This window comes from Sipha flava, unplaced genomic scaffold (assembly GCF_003268045.1).
Source record: "Sipha flava isolate LNK unplaced genomic scaffold, YSA_version1 0_pilon_pilon, whole genome shotgun sequence".
NCBI lineage: Eukaryota > Metazoa > Arthropoda > Insecta > Hemiptera > Aphididae > Sipha > Sipha flava.
In genome coordinates this window covers 467,146-487,054 of record NW_020271713.1, presented here as the reverse complement: position 1 = coordinate 487,054, position 19,909 = coordinate 467,146, and the positions used below count along the sequence as shown (strand labels likewise).

The following is a 19,909-nucleotide window of genomic DNA, read 5'->3' as shown; positions in this document are numbered from 1 at the left end:
TCAACGTCGATCGAGTGCTAAAATACGATATTATATTATTATAAATTGAGTATCTACTAGTGATGAACACAACTGACTGATGAGTGACGACTACGTACTACAAATAATCGACTATTTATAACTATTATTAACACTCTATACACTATTTATAATACAATTTTCTATTTTTGTTTCAATAGCTTTTAAAAGAATACGAAACTTTGATGAAGCAATACCAAAAGCACATTCAATAGTCATCCTGGCTCTAGCATGTCTATAGTTGTAGTACATCTTATCAGCATCTTGTAATTGATATCTAGGAAATGGTCGCATTAAATAATTACGCAGTGGAAATGCTTCATCACCAATAAAAACATGTGGAACTTTTACATTTGAGTTTGGAAATTTTTTCTCACTTGGGATTTTTAACGATTCGTTTTCAAGACTGTGATATATATTTGAAGCGCATAAAATACCGTCATCGCTATCTTTTCCATAACCTCCTACATCTACTATTATGAATTTATAATTTGCATCAGCAATAGCCATTAAAACGATTGAATAGTATTGTTTGTAATTAAAAAACATACTACCAGGATTTTTCGGACATCGAACTCTGATATGTTTACCATCTATACTTCCAATACAATTTGGATAGTTCCATTTTTGGTAAAATTCCTTTTCAATAATTTTTAGTTTTTCTATAGTTGGTGTTGGTAAATGTTTTTCACTTAAATTATTCCAAATAGCTTTACAAACTTCAATAACTATAGTTGACACTGTTGATTTCGATATTCTAAATGAAAGTGCAAGTTGCCTAAAAGCCATTCCAGTTGCCAAATATCTGTTTCAATAAAAAATAAATGCACTAGGTATATGTATATTTATTAGTGATTATTATTATTATTATTTTATGCCATTAAACGTATATTATAACATATATTATTTTTTTTTAATTTGGCGTGTTTTTTGTAGAAGAAGATACAAAAAAGAAATGGCGTAGTCTACGAGATACGTTTCTAAAAGAAAGGAAAAAAATTGTGAAAAGTTGTTCTGGCGATGCACAAGAATATATTGAAGAATATAATGGCAAATGGTCTTATTATCATTTAATGTTATTTTTAAATGATACTACTACACCAAGGATTACAGACAGTAATATTTCAGAAACATTTTCCACAGAAAACTCTGATAATTTATTTGAAAAAAATGATGATTATGATACAAGTGATACCAGGGATGCCGTTGATACCGATTTAGAATATAATATAACTGTAAATAAATATCATGAATCATCATCAAAATCTACGTTTTATCCTACACCTGCAGACGTTTCTGATATAGAAATAATCGTTGATTCTCCAATAAAAGTTAGCATTCCAAAAAAAAAAATAGAAAAAAACCTGTACAAACACATTTGAAGACCAACTTTTAGAATTAGAACGCGACAAAAATAATAAAATTTCAGTTTTGCTAAAAAATCAATTGCAGAATTCCGAAGATGACAAAGATATGTTTTTTTTTAAATCCCTGTTACCACATTTTAAAAAAATGAATGCAATACAAAAACTACGTGTGCGAAATCAATTTCAAGGAATTATTCTTAACGAATTGCAGTCAAGTGAAATAAGACAACCATTATTAACAACGGCTAATATGCCATATCATTATAATACTACAGCTGCAGGTACTTCATATTCATATCCTTCGTCATCTTCATCAATGGCATCCTATTGCGCACCAAATGATCCAGATTATGTTCAATATAACAATAATAACAATAACTCTCAACCATCTGCCATTAATATTTCTCAAAATAGTAATAGTGATACATTAGAAAAAAACTCGTTATTTAGTATTTAAGTGTTTTTTATTGGTCAAAACATTTTTGTTTAACTTATAAAGCTTTTTTTTATTAAATATTATGTTATTATGATTAGATATATTAAAAGTTTAAACCTAGATAATCAGCTGAATTCCAGGTAAAGTATTTAGTTTAATTTTTTTTTCTTTAAGTGACCAGTGATTATTATTTTTTATCCTACCTATTAGTTTATAATTATTTACACTTATATAATAAATAAACTATACAATAATTACAATATTTATTATATGAATTTTTATTCAGTAAAAAATTCTTCAATTCTATTTAAAAAATTATATGAAAAAAAAATTGCCGATTTTATAAAAAAAGGTCTTTCAGAAATTTATTACCGATTCAACAGCTAATGTGACAACTGATACACTCTTGGGGGAGTGCCCCCTCTCCTCGGGACGGACCAAAATCGAATGATTACTTATATAATAGATTATCAGTTATGATAACTGAAAATATAGTATATTAAAGAAATTAATAACTCAATTTACCTTATGGTTACAAGGAGCCTTTCTTCAACAGAAATTGGTTTTTGAAAATTTGTTGAAACATGACTACAATCAGGTGATATTTTTTCTATGATGTAGTCGAATGTGTCTATAGACATCCTAGTATATGTTAAAAACAAACCAGCATTGCCACGTAATTTTCCATATAGATGATGGAATTCACCGAACATAAAACGATCTTTATAGATCTGTTGTATAGGCAAACGTTTTTTTTTATATTTTAAAATTAGATACTTGAGGTACGTACTTTCAGATAAATTTAATAACGAAACCATTTCTGACTTTGAAAGTGACATTATAATAAATTATAATTTACTAAGAGTAAAACTTACTAGAGTAATGTAATGTACTCTTAAATCGTCTGTGATGGACTGACGAAAAATGTTATTAAATCGTATATAGCGCAATATCGCATTAACGGACACCACATAGGACACGTCGTATTATCGGATTATCGCATTAACGGATAAACGGATAAACGCATCAGACGCATCGCATTGACGGACGCCACGTAGGACACGTCGTATTATCGGATTATCGCATTAACGGATAAACGGATAAACGCATCAGACGCATCGCATTGACGGACGCCACGTAGGACACGGCGTAAGCACTAAAATAATTGCCTATACTAAACCCCTTAAAAACCGACCGTTTGCAAAGTATTTAAAATAGGTACTACGTTTATTTTTCAAACACATATAATTGACAACAGTAAAGTATTTCAATTGTATAGGCTTTGATACAAAAATAATTCGATTGTCTATAAATATACATAAAGATAAAGTTAATAAGATAATTTCGGTATACTATATTTTATATCTTAAAAATATTATACTTTCCATTTTTCGGGAGTGCGTATAATAGCCGATAATATATCAGCTCAAGGCCGTAACTGAGGGGATCCAGGGGTTCAAACCCCCTCGAAATTTTCAAAAGTAGAAACATTTTAGCAATGAATATAATTTATTAACTATAAATTGTATTAAATAATAATGTTCTTATCAGCCAATCCGTATTTTAGCCGAAAAATAAATGATCCAACTCGTAATTTCTTCGAACCGTATTTTAGCCGACACTCCTAAAATATTTTATCTCATACTATCTTATACCGTATTACTGATTAGGTTATAAATAAGGATATAACATGATCTAAGATGTTTTGACGCCCTTAATCCCCTCCTTAAGGTACGGTCTGCAAGGCGCGACACGTCGTGAATGTATATTTTCACGGAAATCGTATAATCTGGTCTGTCAGACGCGACAGGTCGCGGCGTGCAAACTTTTGGTCACCGCGGCCAACAACACTACTGCTACAGAAGCAGTGTACACGCGACCTATCACGACGACACCATGTCAAAAGTTACATTTTCGCCGTCTGATGACGAAATATTGGTCCAAGAGGTGCAAAATAATCCTATATTATACAATATAGGAGCTGCGGATTACAAAAATATTATAATAAAAGATAATATATGGAACCATATATCGATTAAAATTGGAAAACCTGTTAAATAAAATAGTATATAACCTATACAATAAATATAAAATAAATGATTCTGAAATTAATTTTATAAATTTTGTAGTAGATGACACTAAAAAGCGATGGAAAAATATAAGGGATTCGTATACACGAAATAAAAGAAAACCTGGAACTGGATCAGCCGCTTCAAACAAAAAAAAAATGATCTTTGGCACCACATCTTACTTTTTTAGACCAAGTTGAATGTGAGCGAAAGTAAGTATTATAATTATTGAATTTATATTAGGTCTTATTATGAAAAAAATTGATATAAATAAAAGCATTATTACGTAATTACATTTACATTTTTAGCTCAACTTGTAACGTGACAATAAACCAAAAAATGGACATTCCTTATGATGAAGAAAGAGGAGATACATTATATGAAGCAGCTGATGACGTACCACATGAAACTAATTTAACTAAGAAGCGTGGTTTATCCAAATCAAGAAGTGTTGCCGATGTATTAATGAATTAATTTTTTTATTTTAATTTTTCTTCAACCAAAGATAATATAAAGTTAAATTGTTTATAATTAATCCGAAAATATTCACGAAATTTGACGTGGTTGTGTATTAAGTGTCGATTGATTAATATTTCAAAACATCCTTCACTTTCACGATTTTTAAATATATCGTCGGTTAGTTTTTTTTTTTTTTTGACGTCAAATAAAAAAAATTAGCCTCATCGTCATCCTCATCTATCAATAGCACAGTTAAAATATTATTATTATTAAAAATCAATTCATCCATTGTTATTAATTATTATTATTTAAATTTCAGAATTTAAAATATACTCTTGTAGTGGCTAGTGCGTACTGCGTACACGTTTGAACAGACTTAGAACCGCACTAACAATATTTCTGTTTGTGATAACTGGCAGAAAAAAATTGTACTATCGTCGCGACATGTCGCGTCTTGGAAACCACACTTATCGCGGCGATGTGTCACGCCTTGCAGACCGTATCTTTACCTAGTTTGAGTAGTAGTAAAATTAAGTTTTTTAGTAAGTTTTAATAAAATTTAATTAGGTATTTTGTATTATAACTTTAAACTTTATTACCTAATTATATAATATTGTAATTAAGTTATTAACTTATAAAATTGTAGATTGTTAATGCGTGTTAAAAAATAAATTAAATAAGAATAATTTTCAGTTCGGCATCCCGGTCGCCCATAGATTTTGCCGGTTCTGACTAGTACCTATCTGCCTATCATAACATAGTATCTATAACCATGGTATAAACTATTACCACAGTATGATATTACCATGCTCAAATGACTATACTGTCGGCTAAAATACGGTTCGGCTGAAATATGTATCGGCTAAAATACGGTTCGGACAAAATATGTCAGCTAAAATATTTTCGGTTGAAATAATGTTGGTTACAATATTTTCGGCTATTTTGAAGCTCCTCCATTTTTCGAAATAATTAAAATTATTAAATAATTAAATTAACATTAAATAATAAAAAAAATACAAACGAATAAAATTATTAGAACATACTAACGCCCCTCCTTTCACACGACGGTTTCGTCTGTACGGATTTTAATTGACAGTAAATAAGGGTAACTAATTGCAGCTTTCACACAGGACGGTGGATGGATTTTTTCCGTACGGCCGCCGTGATACAGCCATGTCAACGACTGAAAAGTACGGCGCCGTGCCGTCGCTCTCTTATGACTAGCCTACGTGATAAGACGCGTGGATTCACACTACACGGTTTTTAATCGTCCACCGTCCGTTTTTGTGGTTTCTTGTGAAGCATTTTAATATTATATTTTATTAATAATTATATTATATTATAATTAAGTGGTTTTGTAAGTCAATATGGCTGATGATATTGACACAGAATAACTTATTTCTCTTTTCGAAGCTAGACTTGTTTTATGGGATAAATCACTAGAACTTTATAAAGATAGGAATGATACAAGAAACGCTCGGGTAGAAGTTTACATTGAATTGAAGTCAAATTTCAATGAATTACGGAATAAAGACAAAAATGCATTTGGTGAGTATTTATATTATAAAGTATAAGTAAAAATAATTAAAGTTTATTTGTATATAATAGAATTTATATAATAGAAGCGAGTATTTAATATGTTATTTAATTGTATACTAGTATTATTTATTTGCTAAAAATGGTAACTAAGTATTATTTTCATATATTTTTTAAAATAAAAAAAAATTAATTTTTTTATTATCTACACTTTTGACATTTGCCACGGGATTGCTCCAACTATAAAGTAGTTGCTTAATATCTGTCGAGTATTATTTGCCGATAAACCTCCACGTGATGATTGTTCTGGTAATAAATCACCCAATCCTGTAATTGTTGTAGTATCGTCAAATAATACTCCATCCTTGTTTCTATTAAAATTATGCAGTAGGTACAATACAAGCTTTAACAATATCAACTGCAAAATCTGGTTCAACGTTTATTGGTCAGTGAAAAATACGCCACTTCTTAGTTAAAATTCCAAATGTACATTCGATATAACGCCTAACTCTACTCAAACAATAATTGAAAATTCGTTTTTCCACTGATAGATTTGATCCTCCAAATGGTCGTAAAAGGTGTTTATATAGAGCGAAGGCTTCATCTCCAACAAAAAAATATGGCACTTCAGAACTATCAGTTCCTGGGAGGCATTTCTGTTCTGGAATATGGTGTCTTTTAGTAACAATAGGTTTCCACAATCTGCTTCACTTAAAAACAGCAGAATCACAATCTTTCCCGTAACTTCCTATATTTGCATAAACGAAACGATAATTTGAGTCTGCTATTGCCATCAATAATACATATCAATACAATCAATAAAACATGGATCCACTTGAACGTGGACAAATTATCCGGATATGTTTTCCGTCCACCTATAATAATAGTATAAACATTTTAATGGTTTGAGTAATTTAAATAAAATATATGCAATAATTAAATTATTACTCACCGCTCCTATATAATGTGGAAAATTAATATTTTTTTCAAAATCCAATGGAATTTTTTCCCACTGTTCTTTTGATGAATTGGGTAGAAAATGTTTACTTCATTACAATCCAAAAAGCTCTGCAAACTTCTTTGACTATCTTACTAGCAGTAGAAACACCAATTCTGTATGTATACTGAAAATCTGTGAATGAGCATCCACTTGTATGATACCTAAAAAAAACTATAGTTCCTAATACTACCCAAAAAATAATTAGAAACACATTAAAAAAAAAAAAAAAAATACATCATTGTAAAATCAATATATTCTTCGTTTTATTCAGAATCTAAAATATTTTTTATCATTATAGGAAAAGAAGTAATTAAAAGTTGGATAAATATACGAGATGCTTTTGCAAAGTTTTCTAAAAAAGAAAAATTAAAATCTGGAGCTGGAGCTTTTAAACATAAAAAATATGTTTACAGTGACCAACTACCATTTTTAAAAAAATTATACCTAACAAGGGAAGTGGAAGATAATTTTGAAAAAGATGATGGTGAAATTGATAACACTGAAGTCGAAAAAGACATTTACCACAAAAAAGACTCAACTCAAGCCACTCGAATCAAAAAAGTTGACCAAGATTTAGGTTCTTTTTAAAAAAAACGTCATAAGGCTGATGAATTAGAACAGATGATGTTAAAACCTCTTCAAAGTGATATGCCAAATCGACATTTATCTTTTTTTAATGGAGTAATACCTACGTTGGAAAAGTTTAATGAAGATGAAGTTTTGAAATTTCAAATGAGAGTATTACAACTGATTTCAAATATAACTGATGAAAAACGAAGAGGCCCTCAACCTTTCAATTATCCACAGCCTCCCTTACATTCATCTCAGCCTACAATATCTACTCATCCTCATTTCTATATAGTAACTCAAAGAAATCAACCACCACAACAAGCTTCTTACCAGTATTATCAAAACTTGGATCAACCTACAGCTTCAACCTATTGTGCACCGATACCCCAACCTATAGATAGTCCCTCTCCAGCCCTATCTATTTCATTTTCATTAAACTCAATTGAATTTTCTGCATTAAGTCCAATTTAATTCTCTTTTCTAATTTCTTAATTTATATTTGTTATTATAATAAACTTTTTCATTTTTTTTTTTTTATTTATAACAGCAAAAAGCTAGTCATGTTTATGCTATTTTTCTATTTTTCAGTAAATTAAAAGTTAATAATACAATCAACCTAAAACTTTAATACTTACCTCAGTGTTACAGCTATCATTAACACAGGTTGAATGCAAATTCTCATTTTAATGTTTTGCCGCTGAATACTGTTTTTTAATAGGTTATGAAGCTCGTCAAAGGATGAAATTGACATTCGAAAATAATAAAAAATTTGTTTTCATCTGCGCATAATTCTTTCATTAAAGAAACAAATGTTCCCACTTCATCTCTTCTCTGATTAATTGGGTGCACCCAGTAAATACGATTTCGTTATTTTCGATACTTTTGAAGACGACGATATAAAAAACACATGGCACTAGTGCGCTTTCGATACATCTTGAAAGCCAACTAAGTTGAAATTAAAATTGAAAAATATCTATAATATCACAGAGAATTCACAAGAAAAACACGTTGTGTGTGAAAACAAAGTCCATCAGCCTGACGACTGAAAAGTATTGCACCGTGCCGCCGCCGTCTTATCAGTGACCTACGTGACTAGGTGTGCATATTCACACTACATGGTTTTTAATCTTCCACCGTCCGTTGTCATAACTTCTTATTAAAATTTGTTACGTGCCAACCAATCGATCTGATTATTCAGTTACAACGTCTCTGTCAACGCTTGAGTGGAAGTGTAGTCAGGAATAATTAAGACTTCTTTTTAAAATAATTAAATTTATTCAACTTATAAAAATTATCCTAACTACAATTTTGTAAATATTCTAGTGATAGAAATTATCTAAGTCCTAACAATTGTAACTTATAAAATAATTAGAAATATTTCTAAGTCCAGACCATAACATACACTGACGTGAAGGTGCTCAGTGCAGCATAGACAAGACTCGTCTGATTTGCCCTTGTTTTCGGGTCCCTTTTATATGTGATATTGTATGTGTGTATGTAAAATCCCAAATGTGTGTGTGTAAATGAATAAGATAATAAAATAAGATAATTTCCTATAAATTATGAGTGTGTGTGCGTTATCTCCAGGCCGTGACATAATTATTGACGCAAATGCCCAGGATGTGGTTTTTGATTAACTATTCATTTTAATTTAATTTAATTTAATTTCCCATAAAACGTGATTAACGTTTGGTGTTATAACATTTATAACGTTCGATCAACTATTTATTTTAATTTAGTTTAATTTCCCATAAAAACGTTTATGTGAACTCTTTTATTCGTCCACGCATGTGATTTTGATATTCCAATTTCTTATTACAATATCTAGTGTAATAACCACATGAGCTCAATAATCTAACTTATCCATATTTGTGGTTTTTGATGTACATGGGAACCTCCTTGTGATGTGTTTTACCGTGTGACTACGCGGGACGCGACAAATTTATATTTAGAAAAATTAAAATTAAATTAAAATTTAGAAAAAAAATGCTTATTAAAATTATCACTTTAAAATAGAAATAAAATAATAAATTAATAATGGAAATAATTGACACAGAAATTGAAATCGTAATCAGAAATCGTACGGACAAAACCGTTGTGTGTGAAAATAATGTTCGAACGAAAAAAAATCGTACGGTTAAAATTCGTACGGACGAAACCATCGTGTGTGAAAGGGGAAACTTATATTATTTCTTATATATTTTAGGTTTGTACAACTGCTGCTATTGTAACATCCCAGTCAATTCATACCTGACATTTGGTATGGCTAAACATGATGAAAACAATACGATATGATTTGAATTTTAATTACTTATTGTCACGAAATTTACGATTATTGCGATTATTTATAACGCATTATATGTCATAAATTTTATGATTATTATATTATTATATGACATAAATTGAGTCACGTTTTGTCTCGATTTTTTTCTAGTAATGTTAATTTTATATCTATATACCTTTACAATTCATAAAAATATATTTTGAGATTTAAAGCAGTAAGCCGTGGCATCGACATATTAAAAATATATTCTTAATAAGAGTAACGAAAAAAAAAATAGTATTCGAAAAAAAAAATCAATAATCACCGCCCAAGTAATGACAGTATACATATACAGTGGTGGTTTTAACTGGACCACACCCTAGGTTATACGTTTAATTTGTTATATATTATATTTTATATGCGGATATAAGCTTATAGGTACATTTATACATAAATCTAATGATTTCAACCTTATATCCATTTATTAGAATGTTTGTTACAGCTATTGCCTATTTAGTTATTTATATTTTCCTTCAAATTACTACGTTTCATAGTAGGTATTTTTAAGATAATGTAAAAGAATCCCCCCTCCAAAAATGTTTAAAAAAAACCGCGACTGTATTTATATATATATATATATATATATATTTAAATCAATGTTTTTTAAATAGAAAAACGCATTGTTATCAATTAGTATCAACACAATTGCACTAACACAATAACAAAATTCTAAATTTTTTTTCTTTACAATATTGATACTTGAATAGTTGAAATATATTATAACAACAATTTTCACATTTTCTTTTTTATTTCTATACATAAAAAATGTGTTTTAAAGTACGTCGTACATCTATGTTTTATATTAGAAACAATATTTTATAAATATACACATTACCCAAAAACTAGATACTCCTATTCTCCATTGCGTCATTTTCATATTACATAGCGTAAAGGACATAAGTATATTCAAATTTCAGATGATTTCTGGTCCAAAAATACAAGAAAAACAAAATACAAAAATATTAATTTAAATAAAATATGTTATTATTTTAAATTTTAATCAAAATTAACTTCATTTATTTAACGAAAAGCTCGTATTAATAAATATACAGTTTACAAATAATTTACATTTTGTGAAGATATTTTTTTTTCTTTGCCAAAAGAAATTGATACAGATGTTTAGTAACTATTTGATAGTTTTATTTATTCTGTTATTGAATTAATTACTTAATTTTAAATTTATATTTCTTGTAATTAAATATGATAAAAACTCGTCAATGTTTTTAGCTGATAAAAAAAAAAATTTGGAAAAGTTAAATATTACCTTATGAAAAATAATTTTAAATAGATATGTTGAATACAATTGTTAGTTACTCTAAATTTTAAATTTTACAATTTTGTGCATACAAATGACACTAATTGATTGAATTGTGGACCTAAGTTAAAAAACTTCTTATAACAAAAATAAATACTTAAATAAAAAGAAATATCAGGCATCTAAATGAGTTTTATATTGCTTAATACTACTTCCCTGCATAACACTATAGAATCTTAACCAATAGTGAAAACGATTCTATTGGTAAACTTAGGTTGTTAATAACCAACTATGAATATTCGGTAAATTATAAACTATATTTATTTAAATCTCACTAAATTTCAAAAAAATGTCATATCAAACCATCTGACTTACAGTTTTAAATGAAATAATAAAAACTAAATATTTTTTTTTAAATAAAACAAATTTAATAAATTATATATATATATATATAACCAAATATTGTTTAATCCAATAATTGGGTTAATATTTGTACAATATGTTATAATATTTGTCTATTAGGTTTATATATGCATGTATTGCAAACTGTATATATTTTAGACAATATTAAATTAATAAATTCAAAGCTCAGATTTTGTAGTATTTACATATAATTATTAAGATAAAAAAAAGGTTATTTTACTACAAAATTTAAATGGTAATTATTAGTTTTAAAATATGAAATTTTTAAATTTAAAATTATCATAAGTAGAATTTACTATTCAAAATATTTAATACAACTAGATTATATTACATTTCAGTTCAAATAGTATTATTTTAATTTACAAATGTATTTAAACATATCAACTAATCTTAGAAAAGTACTTCATGTTATTTGTGTTCTAATAATTAAAAAAAAAAAAAACTAAAAATATTTCAATGATTTAAATTTGAAGAGTAAAATATAAAACATATAACTATCATTTTAAGTACTAGAAAATCTGAGCCCTAAACTAATAGTTAATAAAAAAACAGGTTTGTTAAAAATTCATTCACTGAAATATAATTGTTTACACACTTGTAAATAATAAAATGCTTAATTATTTAAATAATAATAGTAACATACTTAAGTATGTATAAAATATAATTAAGATTATTCAATAATAAGTATATATAGAATACACACATTTAAATTTATGTGTTTACACATTTATGTATTATAATTAAATAACATTATCTCCCATAAGATATATTTTGATATAAATGTTTAACTAAATTATTTATAGATAGTGATAAATGCTTAGATATTACACTCATTTTTCATATTTTATTATAAAAAGAAAACTTAAAATGCAATTATAAAATACATAAACAGTGAAAGGTAATTTAAAGGTAATCTATAACAATAGGCTTGATACATCCCAAATCTTTATAACCCGGTCTTGACCAACTGTTACGATACATTTCCGTTGTAAATCCATTGTTATTGACATTACGCTATGCTTAGCGTCATGGAATGTTGCAAGTGGTGTATGACTAAAAACAAATAAAAGCTCATTTTAAGAAATTAAAAATACAATTTATGATAATTTCACTTACTCTATATTAGTGCTGCAAAATTTACAGACTCTTACTGGAAGCTCAAAGCCCATAGAAGGTATGGTGGATTGTTCTTGGCTACATTTATCACAGAGAGCACGACCACACGCCCTACAATGATGTTGTCTTGATCCAAATTGTTTGCGTTCAAATATTCCAGTTATATTCCACAAAAATGGACGGCTGCAAGACTCACAATTATCTGATTCAGCCCATGGTGGTGTCTATAAATAAAAACAAAAGAATATTAATTGAATATCAACATGTATATTATTATTAAAAAAATTAATAAATTATTACCTTTAAGTAAATAAATAATAAAATTAATATTCTCTACTGTACTATGTTAAAAATATAACGCATACATTTTATCGACTTACTTCTTTTCTTTCAGCATTTAAATCCCAAAATACCAAAACTGAATCTTCACCAGCAGATATTAATTGGTTTTTAGATGATACAAATGCTAAAGATGTTACTCTATTACTGAAAATAAATGTACATAGGTACTTACATTATTGGTCTAAAGTTAATATTGTGGATTACTATAGCATAAATTAATTTAATCTAAACTTCAATATAATTATAATATATAAGTAATAATGCAATTTAAATTATATTAATTTTATAAGATTGCATACGTATGACCGTGAAGTTCGTAAGCTGTGCCTTGGCCACCTCCAATATCCCATACTATAATCAAACGATCATGACCAGCTGAAAACAAACGTCTAGTAGATACATCCCAGGTGAGAGTTTCAATGCAAGCAGTATGACCAGTTAATGTTGTAACAACTTGTAATCCATCAGCCTTTATGTTAAGCATTGTTATATTGCCAGAATAATCTCCAACAAAAGCATGAGCAGATTCTGCATCATATCTGATGAAAGGTAATGTAAGGCAGAATCAAATTTCTTAAAATTTTATCCACTATAAAATAAGATAAAAGCATATAGTGACAAAAATTGTAGAAACTAAAATTTACAACTTGTAAAATAAAGAAATATTTCATTTAGACCTGATTGTTATTACACAAATTTAACACAAAAAATTTGAATTTAAAGGATACTCTAATGATGTACACCATGCTGCACAAACAAAAGGTGGACCAATTGGATTACCATTTTTAGCATTATGATACTGAAATCTCTTATCACGAGATGTACTTAAAATCCATTGTTCTAAAATTCCATCTATAGATACTTCAGTCCAGATCATTCCAGTGATACGACCATAATGTGCTAGGATATCACCTTTAGATTCCATACGATTGAAATCTTCTTCTAGTATAAATTCCTAATCAAACAAAATAATTAATTTAAAATTTAAATTTAATAAACATAATAAAACTAAAGATATAAAATATTTATAACAAATGATACCTTTAAGGAGTATATAAGTCTTTTAAGCTTAATATAAAACAACAATACTAATATTTAAATAAACTATATTTACTAGAAATGATTTCACTTTATTATACTTACTGATATAGTTCCATTTTCTTGCCCAACAAATAATTGTCTAGTGATTGGACGGTAAAATAAATCAACAGCAGGTGACGGCAAGTAATTACAAATACTAGGCCAATATTGACCTGAATCTCTTTTTAACCATACTCTCACAGATCTGAAATTTAAAAAAAAAAAAAAAAAAAAACTATGAAAATAATACAATAAAATAAAACTCACTTAATTAAGTGACAATATAATTAACAACATTCGTTTTTTATTATTGAAAAATGTGTAATATAGTACAAATATATTTAGTATATCTACACTTCAAAAGTTATTTTTATATATATATTTTTTTTGTCAATTCCAACATTAAATATTACAGTAATAAAATTTATTAAATGTCTATGTAAAATATTATAAATTAGTACAATAAGGAAGTCATCCATTAACAACACTTTGTTACTTTATATTTTGAACATCATTTCTAACCTTGAAAATATGTAACAAAAAATTATTGCTCAAAGAATAATCTCTTGATTTTAAGTAAAGGATTCAGCAACTTAATATATCAATTATTTACATTTACATGCTATTGAAATATATTTTTAACTAAAAGAGCATTGTTTAAGAAGGTCCAAAAAAAAAAGCATATTACATCAACTTCTGAGCCCTAATCATCCATCATTTTATCAGTAATAGACATTAAGCAAATACATATTAATATATTAATAATATATAATAATAATTAATATAATTGTTATTCCACATACATGATAGCTTTAATTTTCGATACATACTCAACTGTAATACTACCAAAAGTAATTATTAAATTATAATTTTAAATTTATTATAATTGAACTAAAAGCATCATGTTAAACTTAAATGAAACATTGGATAAACTTTGAATATATTTCCACACATGAATATAAAACTAATTTATCACATTTTAATTAGTATGACATCTGTATAATTTATTTGTAAATTAAAAGAAACTACAATGAATATTGAAATTTGTTGAATTTATTTATCACAACTTCTTTTTTGTAGACTCCAAGCTTTTTTTATATCTAAATACTTAAATGTTTACTAAAATTAAATCTCCATCAATGAAATATAAAAAAATTGTGCATATAAATAACTGTGGCCTGTATAAATTACATTTTTATAAATTTAGTATAATAAATATAATTTATATAATTTTTAATATATTCAATTACGAAGAGGAAATAGTTTTATTATCGATGACCCTTAGAGTTGTAATAACACAAATCACAATGGTAAAATACAGATTGTTAAGCTCTTATGACTTGAGTAAATACAACTCGACTGAACAAGATGGAAAAAAACAAATAGAATTTCTACAATAAATATAAGTTTGAAATTTATACATATATAGATGTACATAAACAATAAGTTAACAATAAAGCAATAAATTGAATAATGCTTAATAGTTTAATGTACAGCACCCCTAAATTAATTATATTTTAATACATAAACTTCGCACTATACGATTTGGTCTGTTAGTAGTACATTTGGTGTGGAACTCAATCCCCTAACATAAATTAAAGACTGATGATGTTATTACCGATCGCTCGAAACACTGATGACACCGTCAGTGTCCGGTATGTAGACGGCTTTGTTCACGTTGTCGCTGCACCCTTCGATTTTGGCCAATAGCACTGGCTTCCGATTCGTATTCAATTTGTCATTGCTCGAGCTAGGCCCTGGTTTGATTTGAGCAGCCATTATACGTGCGATCGGGACACTGACTGTGTTTAAGCGGTAAGAAACCAAGCAGAAAAATGAACGAAACGCGGTGGAAACTAGGTAGGTACGTCTACAACGTCTACACCGTAGCGTACTCGCGCCGTATTCCTCACGTCGATAAGCACCAGGAATCGGAACGGTATGATTGCGCGGAAAACGGTTTTCGGCACAGCACACAAATATCCATAAACGGGTCCCAAGTCGCTGTGTTGCTGCTGCAATACCACACACACACACACACACACACACAAACACTCGCACACGCACGCACGCACACGGCACTCAAATTCGGACTTACAACAGAATCAACGGCTCTTATCACAGCGGCTGTGGCGACGACGGCAATGACGTACCTTATCAGCTCGAACGCAAACGGTCGCGCCATTACTGCAACCGGCGACATGTTGTGTTTCCTCGACAGCACCCTCTTCAGACCGGTCGTCCGATTATCGCGTGTGGATCGATTGATTATTGTCCGTCGCCATCGCCCATAACATTTAATTATTATTAGAGATGAGAAATTCAACTTATTTTGGCAAATCGAATCTTTCAACTCAGCTCAGTTAGATGAGTTTTGTCAGTAAATCGACTCTCAACTCTTCCAACTCTCTTGTTTAAATCCGAAGCTAATCTCGAATGTCAGTTCTCGACTCTCGGAATTCGGAGTCTCAGGTTGACTCGCAAGTCCATAGTCCATATAATATATGATATGATATATATAATGATATTATAATTGTTCACTTGAATCGTTATCGGCCTATTGCTTTCTCATATTATGAAACTAATTACGATTATCCATTGTCATGGATTTTTACTCGGAAATCATGATTGTAATGTACAATATGATTTATTACATTGTACCACATGAGTACCTAATTATATTATACGTTTGGATATGGAACTGTATACTAATAACATAATTGTATAAACATGGCTATCAACAACACTCGAGATCCGTGAGGTGTGTATCAGTTCAGTTAATGAGGTTAATGATTACTTAGCGCGGATTTATATACATTAAAAACCAATCAAATATACGCTAAACAATCTTTAAAAATGCACAAGTATACGCACTAATGTATTAAATTATGCATTAAAAAAAAATGTAATTGATAAATTAAATACCTAGTTAATAATACAAAAAAAACTACATTTAACATTTTGTAACCGTACTGTAAAAACTTTTTTTTATTTCTTTTTAAAGGAATTTACTAACCAAAATCATTTGTTGGTAGTTTTCATCTATAAGAAAAATTGAAATAAATTAATATCAAAAATATAACCTACATGACATATTCTTTCCTGAATGCACATTGCATTGTATGACAATAATTTTAGTTATATTTTCAAAAACCATTGATTGGCATTTGTCTATCAAAAAATTTTTATAACTTAATAATTATCTTTCAATATCTACAAAAGTAATAGGTGTGTATTTAAAAAAATATATCATTTTATTTGGAAATAAATCTTCGCCGGTATGAAATGATTTACTGTCCCCATTCAAAAATTTTAATATTTTAATATGTCGTATTCTTTATTTTGTATTAATACTTTTCTAAATTTTTTCATAAACAGATTTACCCCTTATACTACAATATCTAGTAGGTAAATATTTTAAAAGTATCAAAAAAAAAAAAAATAAATAAATAAATAATAAAATAAATAAAAAAATTAAAATATGCAATTAAAAATGTAAAATTAGCCCTTAAAATAAAAATAAATAGGTAAATATCGAAATATGGCCCCAAACTTTTGGTGGTCACAATATCCATCGCTTTTTTTTGTCAACTCCATAACAGCTCCTGGTTTGCCACTGTATAGGTCCTATGCTATAAGTTGCTCCAGACCCCACTAAACTTTACGATGGCCCTGAGCATATCATACGACCAACTAGAATAAATATGCAAATGTATTTAAATCCGCACTCTAATGATTACTGATTCGTGAATTGAATTGGATAAGTTGGTTGAATTGAGAAGTCGATTCTTGAAATAATAATTCTACTCCCACAGTTAATTTTAAAGAGTCGACTCTGAATCATAGGCGGTTCGACATTTTTCAGTTAGTGGTTCAAGCATAGTTAATACCACCCACCCACCTACCAAAAAGTCATATAAAGTACAAAAACTTACCTAATTATTATTAAACTGCCAATTGTATATTACCTACAGTTAGTGGCGGTTCTTGAGAAGCCACAAGGGGAGGGGGGAGCGAAAACATTTTGCATGTACTTACAATTTGTATAGGTACATATTCCATTTATTTTTTCCTATTAGTTGATACATGAGAAGTAATTTTAAGTTCTAAAAACTTTATACCACAATGACATAACATAAAGATCAATAGAGATCAATATCAATAGAAAAATTAAAACAAAAATTAATTTTTTTATTCAAACTTCATTAACAGACAAACTTCTATAGGATCAAACATTTTTGTAAACAGTAAACAATTTTGACAAAAAATTATCGACAAAATTAAAAACGATTTTTAGTAAACTGCTCATTCATATTTTTAGTTTTTACATGACTCAAGGGAGGGCGGTCCACATTCCCCCCCCCCCCATAAAACCACCACTGTCTACCACTGCCAGATGCCAAGATCAAGTACCCACCTATAAAAATGACACCCATCCCAAAATATTTAGTGGTTCAGTGAACCACAAAATTCATGATCAAGCCGCCTCTGCTCTGAGTTGGCTAGCTCATGAACTACACATCCCTACTTACTAGTCAGTAGTGTCAACATTCAACATATGAATAACATAATTATTGTCCAGTGTCCACTAATAATACGCAATGCATTCATGCAAGTGATGTACTAATGTTAATAAAAATATTACATCATATACTCCCTATAGTTTTTACATGTTTATATAACATTACGTGTATTTCAAATTAAAAACAAACATAATTTTTTAATTTTTATCTTATAATGAATAAACCACCAATATAATAAAACTTTATAAATACACTTTAGTTTCATTATATTTTATCAAATAAAAAATAAATTTCACAACTTGAATTATAAATGTTTAGTATTTTTATAATTTTTAACATTATAAAATAACACTTTATTAATAAAAAAAACAATATCACAGATTAGATTGTATTAATAAATAATCAAAAAAAAACTTTCTCTAAAGTTGAAATTATAATATGTTACCTATTAATATCATGCTTTCTCTCTTATATTGAAAAACTCCCTTGAGTTTTGCTTTTAATTATTACAGCTGAAATTTTAAAAAAAATCAACACTACAATAGTGTACAACACTACAACACTACAATATGACTACAATAGGTGCTAACCATTCGGTATTTCACTTCCATGGACTAAAGCCTTATTTCAATTGGTGAAATTATATATAAAATAAAATAAGAAGAAAAATAAGTTACATTTACGATTTATTAATAATTCAATATAGAAAATTTCCCATGTTTTTAAAAGTACGTAAACAAAATGGTACCAATTATTACAGTGCATTTTTTAAGGACTGAGCGACAGTTTTTTTTTCTCTCAAAATATTCTGTTTACTTAATGGTGTGATGGTAGTATTTGACATTTGGTCTGCATAATTTTATCCAGCCTTTCAATCGACTGGACGACATATGTGTCGCCTAGTCAACTAGTTTAAAAAATGCACTGAATTATTAAATTTAATCTACGGTCGATATATGTTTATTATTTCGATATTTCAATATATTCGAGATGAAAAATTACTTTAGTTTAAAGTTTAGGACTTGTTGAAGAAGTTGTAAAATGCATAGAACAAGTACAAAGACCATTAGGAGTTGCAGTAAAAGAAAAAATGCACAGTGTATTAAACAAAAATCCTAGTTTAAACTGTCTAAAATTAATTAGATATATACATTGCCAAATGAATGAGGTAATATTGCAGAATGAGCTCACTCCTTTGGACATTAAAAATATGAAATTTGCACCCATTACCTCTGTTAAATCGAGCGCTTCTTTAGTCGGTACAATTCTATGTTACGACCGAACCGTAGATAATTTAACTTTGAAAATTTGAACATTTATATAGTATCTCATTGCAAGGTTCAATTTCATAATAATTTCAATTCAAGTGTCTTAATTTTTTTATTTTCTTTT

The 19,909-nt window shown here is 28.3% G+C and overlaps 2 protein-coding genes and 1 pseudogene across 2 annotated transcripts; 1 reads left to right on the top strand and 2 right to left on the bottom strand.

Annotated features, from left to right (window-relative positions):
• Positions 1 to 2,462, bottom strand: LOC112693437. The gene is made up of 3 exons (XM_025568545.1): positions 2,347 to 2,462; positions 156 to 823; positions 1 to 17 (listed from the first exon to the last, which is right to left on the bottom strand). The coding sequence occupies exons 1-3, from the start codon at positions 2,460 to 2,462 to the stop codon at positions 1 to 3; spliced, it is 801 nt and encodes a 266-aa protein (XP_025424330.1).
• Positions 2,463 to 5,716: 3,254 nt separating this feature from the next.
• Positions 5,717 to 7,492, top strand: LOC112693364 (annotated as a pseudogene).
• Positions 7,493 to 12,196: 4,704 nt separating this feature from the next.
• On the bottom strand, positions 12,197 to 16,142 carry LOC112680639 (WD repeat and FYVE domain-containing protein 2-like). The gene is made up of 7 exons (XM_025550828.1): positions 15,613 to 16,142; positions 14,058 to 14,199; positions 13,643 to 13,869; positions 13,214 to 13,453; positions 12,953 to 13,058; positions 12,573 to 12,796; positions 12,197 to 12,509 (listed from the first exon to the last, which is right to left on the bottom strand). Exons 1-7 carry the CDS (start codon positions 15,771 to 15,773, stop codon positions 12,371 to 12,373), a joined length of 1,239 nt encoding a protein of 412 aa, XP_025406613.1. The 5' UTR covers positions 15,774 to 16,142; the 3' UTR covers positions 12,197 to 12,370.
• Positions 16,143 to 19,909: the final 3,767 nt, after the last annotated feature.

Bases quoted from the DNA above. Each gene is read 5' to 3' on its own strand.
- LOC112680639 (XM_025550828.1), bottom strand. From the start codon at position 15,773: ATGGCTGCTCAAATCAAACCAGGGCCTAGCTCGAGCAATGACAAATTG. The intron at 14,200-15,612 runs GTAATAACATCA...TTTAAATTTCAG, and splicing joins ATCAGTGTTTCGAGCGATCG to ATCTGTGAGAGTATGGTTAA. The intron at 12,510-12,572 runs GTAAGTGAAATT...ATTTGTTTTTAG, and splicing joins TTTTGCAGCACTAATATAGA to TCATACACCACTTGCAACAT.
- LOC112693437 (XM_025568545.1), bottom strand. From the start codon at position 2,462: ATGTCTATAGACACATTCGACTACATCATAGAAAAAATATCACCTGAT. The intron at 824-2,346 runs GTAAATTGAGTT...TTATTGAAACAG, and splicing joins AGGCTCCTTGTAACCATAAG to ATATTTGGCAACTGGAATGG.